Source organism: Asparagus officinalis, chromosome 2, assembly GCF_001876935.1.
Source record: "Asparagus officinalis chromosome 2, Aspof.V1, whole genome shotgun sequence".
Taxonomy (NCBI): domain Eukaryota; kingdom Viridiplantae; phylum Streptophyta; class Magnoliopsida; order Asparagales; family Asparagaceae; genus Asparagus; species Asparagus officinalis.
In genome coordinates this window covers 84,143,331-84,152,391 of record NC_033795.1, presented here as the reverse complement: position 1 = coordinate 84,152,391, position 9,061 = coordinate 84,143,331, and the positions used below count along the sequence as shown (strand labels likewise).

Sequence of the window (9,061 nt, the reverse complement as noted above, 5' to 3'; positions counted from 1 at the left end):
GTAGACCATCTCCCTTGTAGTAATTTCTATGATCATAAATATCAGACTCTATGTCACCTGTGCATAAGGTGTAATGTGCTCAATCCTTCTTGAAATGAAACATACAACATGACTCGTTATTTTAATCTTTACTCTTTAAAGTTATTCATTGTTAAATTCATATACTAACATATGAACGATATGGAGTAAAATATACTTATGTTCACGACAACATGTTTCTCCTTATGTTTCATACTGTGCCTGCTTCTAAAACTATCACCTTCATGTTAGGATCCCCAAATCTAAACAGAATATTACATCATCACTTAACCTTTTATAGTTTCTAACACAAGTTACTCTGTCGTCAGGAACACTCCCTGCTTCTAATTTGATGCAACTCTTGTTTTTTGTTTAATTCCTTCTCTTTTATATATTTGTGCTTTCTTCTATTCTTGCCTTCCTATATTATAGTAAGAATACATGTTTTACTTCGATTTTTATTCTAATTGAATAGGCTATCCACTCAGAGAGAAGTTAAATGTGGAAGGGACTAGTAGAAATAACCCTGAGATCTGTTTTAGCTGATCTGAGCACAAATAATATGAGAAAAAATCAAATAAAAAAGTTTTTTTTGGGTGTCTCACTAGATTCAGCAAATGAAACTTATGCATAATAAATCTGCCACAAAGAGAAACAAGTTTTGCGTTTAGACTAAAACACCAAAAATAATCCCATCCAGGAGATTGTCAAGTTATCATGACATAATACCAAGCCTCATCACACAAGATAAAGACGGGCAAGATAACATTTTAAGCTCACGAGCAAATAAGATTCGGATTTAGTTTCCTGGAAAAGGAAACAGTGCATAAACATGAACCTTAGTAAGTTAGTTGCTAGCTGTTGCCCGACTGGTCATTTTTCATCTCCGAACCTTCATCAACTTTAGGTCTAGTGTTCATGAGGACCTACAAAGGGAGAATGAAAAACAAAGGATGATGGTGATATAGATGGCAATAGAAACTGAAATAAACTAAACCTAATCAAGAAAATGAGTGAGCAGGAAAAAGAATGCACTTAGATATGCATACCTTCCGAAGCATGGTGTTCTCATTGATCAAAGTTGAAATTTTCTCTTCTAACTTGAGGTTTTTATCATGCAACTCTTTGGCTCTGGATTCCAAATCATTCACATACACCTTCTTTCTTTCTCTTGCTTGCTGAGCTGAAACCCTATTCCTGAGCAACCTGTTTGCATCACAAGTTAATAAGCAGACGGCAGCAAACTTGGTTCACTGGATTAGACAAGGCTGGCTTCTAGCTAGCACCCTTATATAGGACAGGATAGAAACTGAACGAACATAAGAATTTCTCAGCATTAAACAAAAACTCGCTGATGACACATGATATCGGTATGGTGGCATGATTTTCTCAAGCAAGTAAAAAGTGTCTTTGAAACCCTTCAAACCTAATCAATGCAGGAACACTCTCGCAGAATTGTCTTATAAACCTGGAAATGATATTAGAATGCAAGCTATCAATGATCTACCCTCCAAAATAAAAGGTGTAATTTTGGATGCTCAATGATACATTCTGTTAGAAAAAAAATAAGTTCGATCAATCAATCTTTGTAAGGGCGGTAGTCTCCCTTGTTTATTTGTCGTCATATTTTTTGTAAGGAATAATCTTCTTCTATGGGTTTCAGTTTTATGTCTCCCCTTGTATTTTTTTTTTGTCTTATTAAAAAAAATTCAAGTCTGCCCAGGGACCTGCCAGAAGTTCAGGCCAAAAAAGTAAAAAGAATAAAAAGAAATCATTCAAACTAGTCAAACGTGTAAATCACATAGTTTTAAGGAGTCTTTCCTGATATGATTATCACTTAATATAAATCTATCTCAGAAAAACTGAACAAATTTGGGAGAAATTTAGTTTACGCACTCTACTTTGAGTGACGAAACAGAAAATCATTCTAGACATGAAAGTTTGTCAAGCTCAAGATCAAATGTAACACCCTTCTTCTACTATTAGAGCCTAGGCTGTAGGTCCTAGTTGATTTTGGAGATGGTTAAGTAATGAAAGAAAAATATATTGGATTTTGATGCATAGAAATGAAAGTTGATGTTTCATTTTGAAGTGTGATCGAGGACAATATGAACATTATCAGATCAAATTTCAGGTATAGAGGTATATAAGCTTAGAGCCATGGATCACATAACTTCTTTAGTTTTGTTTTCTTAAAGGTAAAATGCTTAGTCCGGGTAGTTTAAGGCATGTCTAGTGTATGTGTTTCATAGAAATATTATTTGATTACTTACGCTTGTGATAACGAATATGTTATGAATTAATTTAATGATAATTAATACGATGAATATTTTGTACTAAACATGTTTATATTTGGTAATGTTAGATTAAGATGGCTCGTGGGAAGAGAGGCTCTAGTGTTGCAGCGAGGCGCTCTTCTCCTAGACTTCAATGCAGAGGTTACGCTACCTTTGAGTATACCCTAATCGAGTAGGCGTCCTTGGACTAGGGTTGGTGGAAATGCTAGTGCAGGTCGGCAAAACATCGAGTCTCCTAATGTTACAAATGAGGCTTCTGATGGGAACGCCAAGGGAAGATCAGGACCCAGAACTTATGGGGGAATGACTACTCGTACTACTAGGACTGCGAGAGGGATTACTAGAACTCAGTGGTGCGATGAAGGACTCACCAGTTTTATTGAAATGCAGAGTGGATTCATGGAGAGGCAGATGGAGATCCTTGAAAAGCAGTCGGAAGCAACTGAGAAGCTGAGTAAAGCACTAAATTTCTTTAACAAGTTTGGTAGCACAGAATGTTGGTTGTTAGGAGGTCTAGTTTCCTAAGTTTAAGTTTAGCCAGTTTGTTAAATAAATCCCTATTCCTTAGGGACGTGCAGTTTGTTAACTAGCCACCGCGTTATAGGTCATGTAAAACGCAGGTTCTGTTATTTGCTTTGAATCTTTTATCTTGTAAGGTTTTAAAACTAGTTGTTTTAGAAGTTTAATGTGTTGAACCTACTTTATGAATCTTGGAAGTTGAATCTTAGAAGTTTAATGTGTTGACTAAGAATCTTTTGCTTATTCCCAAGTGTCTTTGTGTTTTTCAATGTGTCTCCTGTAATGCTATATATTAGCATTTGTTGTGTAATCTTTCGAGTAGAAAAAAAAAATGAAGGCTAGACAAAAGCCAAGTTGATTAAAAAAACAAATCAGCCTTCACTATGTATTTGATATTATTTTTGCAAAAATTCTTTTCTCTCATCCTTCAAATTGGTATCAGAGCTTTTGTTGAAAGTTCTTGATGACAACTAAAGTTATAACAACTCCATTCCCTCACACCTTCAACGGGGAAGATTTTGATTATGGGAGCAGTCGATTTGAAGTTTGGCTTAAAGTTTTTGATCTATGAAAAATTGTTGATGAAGGCTTTGATGATCCAGAAGATGAGATAGGTTTATCAGGCAAAAAGAAGAAAGCTTTGGAGGCAAATCGAAAGAAAGATATTGACGCTTGTAACTAGATTATCTTGCAATCGAGAAGGTGGTGTACGAAAAAATTTCGAAGGCAAAAAATGCAAAGGAGGCATGGCAAATCCTTAACAAAAATTACAAAGGAGATGACAAAGTAAAAAAGGTTCGACTTCAAAGTCTTAGATCAGAATTCGAAAAGTTACAGATGAAAGAAGATGAAAGCATTGACGAGTGTTTTGCAAAAGTAACATCGGTGGTTAATCAAATGGCCACAAATGGAGAAGCTCTTGATGATCAAAGAGTGGTGGAGAAGATTCTACGTTCTATGCCTCAAAAATATTTTTCTCTTGTTACTGTACTTGAAGAACTTGACAAAGTGTTCACCTTGGAAGATTTACAAGGAACTTTGAAGGCGTATGAAGCAAAAATCAACTTGTTGAATCCTCAACCTCGTCAACCTGATCAAGCTCTAAAATCTGAAGTTTCGTTTTTAGGAGGCCGTGGTTCTTACAATAACCGTGGTAGAGGCGGAATTTCTCGAGGACGTGGTGGAAATTCTCGAGGAAGAGGAAGAAATTTTTCTGGCAACAACTATAGCAGCAACAATCAACATGAAAGCAACCAGAACTCCGGCAACAACAATAATGGTAACAACCATCATCGAGGTAATCGAAACGACGAAATCAGAATTTTAATTTCCAACAAAGAGACAGAGGTCGTGGTTTTCAAAGAGGCAGAGGCCGTGGCTATTTTGAGTGTCACTTCTGTCATAAACCAGGACATGTGATCTCGGATTGCTGGCACAAGCAAGCAGAAGATAAGAAAAATGATGCAGTTCTCATTCACGAAAACAGTGAAGAAACCCTCTTGCTCGCTTGCTATGGTGATGACATTGATGAAGTTTGGTATCTGGATAGTGGTGCTAGCAAACACATGACAGGTAACAATAATCTGCTCTCAAATTTATCTATGATGAATCATGGACAAGTGAAAATAGTGTTGGATTTAATCTAATAAATCTATTTGTCGGCACATATGATTAATCAATGTGTATTGCTATCTTTCAGGATAACCCACTAAAGTGATCAATTAAGTTGGGTTAATGGGTATTTAAATATAATCGTGGAGTTATATGTGCAGATACCATGTTGTAATTGTGATTTATTGAGGGGCTAAATTATCAAAGTACAACATCTATAAATAAGGGGTTATGGTCCCTAACCTAGGGTTACATTCTCTAATTCTCTACACCCTCATCTAGTAAGAGAAATTCGGATTTAGAGAAACCCTAAGGTTAGAAGATCATCAAAAACCCAAATCAAGATTTCTTCTATGGATTCAGGTATAATCTTCCGCACTCTTTTGATTATTGTTAATCTCTTTGAATTAATCATGGCTATATGGTTTTAGATCTCAAGTTTTGGTTTAGATCTAACAAATAGGTGATGCCAGAGCCTATAAAATTGAAGGAGTAGGTGAAGTGATTTTTAGAGCAAAATCCGGAAAAATTGAAAAAATGTCTGATGTTTATTAAGTTCCTGGATTGAAAAATAATATGCTAAGTGTTGGCCATCTTTTGAGAAAGGGTTTTCATGTACATTTTCGTGATAATAGTTGTTTTTTTATCAAAAAACAATCAATTGGTTGCTAAGATTGGTACTGCAGCAAATAATTTATTTCCTCTCAAGCTACAAACAGCAAACTTGGCTTGTCTTGCTGGTGTTGATGACAGTGTATCCAAACTATGGCATGAGAGGTTTGGGCATTTGAATTATGGAAGCTTGAAGTTGATGTCTACCAAAAACATGGTTGAAGGGCTGCCAAGAATTAATCAAGTTAATGAAGTTTGTGAAGCTTGCCAACTCGGAAAGCAACACCGAGACCCATTCCCTTCCCAGTCTTCGTGGAGATCAAAGAAACTGTTGGAACTGGTACATTCAGACTTGTGTGGACCAATGCTGTTGCATCTCTTGGTGGGAGCAGGTATTTTATAAGTTTCATCGATGATTTTTCAAGAAAAGTTTGGCTCTACTTTCTCAATGAAAAATCTAAAGCTTTTGAGGCTTTCAAAAATTTCAAGTCTGAAGTGAAGAAATTCTCAGGTTGTTCTATCAAAACTTTGAGAACTGATCGTGGTGGGGAATATGTTTCAAATAACACAGAATTTTATCAGAAAACATGGTATTCGGCATGAACTTACAACTCACTATACACCACAGCAAAATGGCGTTAGTGAGTGAAACAATAGAACAATTATGGAGATGGTGAGATATATGTTAAAAAGAAAAAAATTGCTTAATGAATTTTGGGCAAAAGCTGTTTGTTGTGCAGGATATTTGATTAATAGGTCACCAACAAAATGCCTACACAATATCACTCCACATGAAGCTTGGTATGGGAGAAAGCCTAACATACAACACTTAAAAGTTTTTGGGAGTGTTGCTTATTCTCTAATTCCAGAAGCCATGCGAAACAAATTTGATGACAAATCCGAAAAATGCATTTTCATCGGATATAGTGAGAAAAGCAAAGCTTACAAGTTGTTCAATCCAAAGACAAAGAAGATTGTGATCAGTCGAAATGTTCAAGTTGATGAAGACTCAATTTTTTATAAGAAAAAGGATCCTGTCAAATTACCAGATTTTGTTGATGAAGAAATTGAAGAAAGTGATGATTCGTCACAACCATCAAGTGGAGATTTTTCCCCATAAAGAAAGATGAGAAGCCTACAAGAAATTTACAACTCCACCGAACAAGTGGAAACAAATGACTCTATCTTCTTTGCTTTCTTTGCAGGTGAAGATCCAATAAACTTTGATGATGCAAATAAAGAAGAAAAATGGCAACATGCTATGTTGGATGAAATTAAGGCTATCAAAAAAATGATACGTGGGAACTCACTGACTTGCCTTCACATAAAACTCACATTGGCGTTAAATGGGTGTACAAGACAAAGAGGAATCCCAATGGCTCCATCAACAAGCATAAAGCAAGGCTAGGTACAAAGGGATACAAGCAAAAAGAAGGACAAGATTTTACTGAAGTTTATGCTCCGGTTTTAAGACTTGATACTGTTCGATTAATCATTTCAATTGCAACTCAGAACAATTGAAAATTGCTCCAAATGGATGTAAAATCAGCTTTTTTGAATGGAATTCTAAAGGAAGAAGTTTACGTTGAGCAGCCTGCTGGATTTGTGAAAAATGGTGAAGAAAGTAAAGTCTACAAGTTGAAGAAGACGCTGTATGGGCTAAAGCAATCGCCAAGAGCTTGGTATAGCTGGATCGATGAGTTTTTTGAGAAGAATAATTTTTAAAAATGTCCATATGAACACACTCTCTTCACCAAAGTCGGTCGGCATGGAGGCTTCATCATTGTAAGTCTTTATGTTGATGATCTTATTCTTATCGGAAATAATTTTGATTTGTTGAATGATTTTAAGAAAGCTATGATGAAGGAGTTTGAGATGACTGATTTGGGAGAGTTACATCATTTTCTTGGTATTGAAGTTCATCAATCCAAGAAAGGTATTTTCATTTCTCAAGGGAATTATGCAAAAGAAGTTCTAAGAAAATTCAAGATGGAGAATGCAAATCCGGTTTCAACTCCGTGTATTACAGGATTGAAGTTGAGCGAAAATGGAGAAGGAAAGCTTGTTGACTCTATTTTATTTCGAAGCTTGGTTGGAAATCTTATGTATTTGACAGCTACAAGGCCTGACATAATGTATATTGTAAGTTTGATTAGTAGATTTATAGAGAAACCGTTTTCAAATCATTGGGAGGCTGCGAAACGAATCCTGAGATATGTCAAAGGAACACTTGATCATGATATTTTTTATCAAGCCAATATTCCTATTAATTTGGTTGGATACACTGACAGTGATTTGGCAGGGAGTGTTGATGATAGCAAAAGTACTTCAGGTTATATTTTTAATCTTGGAAGTGGTGCAATCTCATGGTGTTCAAAGAAACAACCCATTGTGGCTTTATCAACAATAGAGACTGGATATATTGCTGCATCAATTGCAGGAAGTCAACTACTTTGGTTACGTGGTATTTTGGAAGAATTGAATCATGTTCAAAAGGGTGCAACAACTCTGTTTTGTGATAATAGTTCTACAATTTCAGTTTCAAAGGATCCAGTTCTTCATGGGAGAACCAAGCACATTCGAATACAGTTTCATTTTCTGCGGGAACTTGTGAATGAAAGACTTGTTGATGTGAAGTACTGCAAGTCAGAGGAGCAGGTGGCTGATATTTTCACTAAACCCCTTGGAGGTCATGTCTTCAAAAGAAATTCAAAAATGTTGGGAATGAAGAGCAAATTGATTTAAGGGAGGCATTGTTGGGAAGTTAAATCAATTTTGCATGGTTCAAGACTCAGAAAGTTGAACCTACTTTATGAATCTTGGAAGTTGAACCTTGGAAGTTTAATGTGTTGACTACGAATGTTTTGTTTACATGTTTGCTATATCCACTCCCAAACAGTAATTTTGGGGGTTGGATTACCGAAAATGCCCTTTTGATGTTGAGGGTATTTCTAGAATTGACTTGACCTGTTTTGGTTTGGGAGAAGGGCAATTTAGTCCTCACATACCCCCAAAGTTACTGTTTGGGAGTGTGAATAGTTGGACCCGTCTTGCCTGATCAAGTTAAATCTTTTATCATTAACCGGTTCTTCTTCAAGGTGCACACTAGAAAGCTTCTATTTCATATCTTTTATCATTAACCGGTTCTTCTTCAAGGTGCACACTAGAAAGCTTCTATTTCATACTTTGGATATGTTGGTTTATTCAAAAAGCTCATTACTCTCATGCTTTCTTGCAACAAGCTTTCTCCACGGTGCATTCTGCAAATAGTGGATGGTTTCCTCTCCTGTTTTATGAGCTACGAGGAACCTGATTCACTGAACTCATTCCCATGGTTAAGTCCTCTATCCTATATAATATTTTCTGTGTGGAAACCTTTCTCAATTAAGTCCGAGACACACCAGATTCGCTAGCGTGCCATATTCGGTCCAGCCCACAAGCAAATAACCTTGAAGGCAGGGACCGAAATCCCCGAGTAACAAAGACATCGATGTTGAGTTTTGAGCAATACAGATACAAATATGGTAATGCAGATATATAGTTAGTTCATAGCTAGTTGTTTTGAGAGGGGAGAGATAGTTCACGGTTATAGTGGAATGAATGAATTCTTCGCATTTATGCAACAAGTCCAGTTATCTGGAGAACCAATTCGGATTCAGAACTTCAATGATCTGGCAAAATTAATTAATAAACGGAGAAAGCAGCCAAGTCAATTTACACATGCCTAAACCGTCAGCTTTTCGTTCGTGGCTGTGAAGTTACTTTCAGATCAAACTTTTATTAGAGACATTAACAACAGTTCATTGATATATATAACTCGGTGACCAAAATATATATGCTTTTCTTTTTCTTTTTTCTTTTTTAAAAAAAGAAGAAGAAGCGGTAGTGGTAGATGACTAAGATGAGTACCTCTTGAGCCTCCTGTACTCCCTGTCAGCAGGATTGCGACCCCCGCGGCACTTTTGGGATCCTCCTCCTGCTGCTCCTCCTCCGTCGCCGTCGCC

The 9,061-nt window shown here is 36.4% G+C and overlaps 1 protein-coding gene across 1 annotated transcript; it reads right to left on the bottom strand.

Annotated features, from left to right (window-relative positions):
* LOC109831466 (transcription factor HY5-like) lies at nucleotides 666-9,061 on the bottom strand (the record flags this gene model as incomplete). The annotated part of the gene is made up of 3 exons (XM_020398786.1): nucleotides 666-944; nucleotides 1,068-1,224; nucleotides 8,967-9,061. Coding segments are annotated over 3 exons (324 nt in total), but the record flags the coding sequence as incomplete, so codon positions are not given.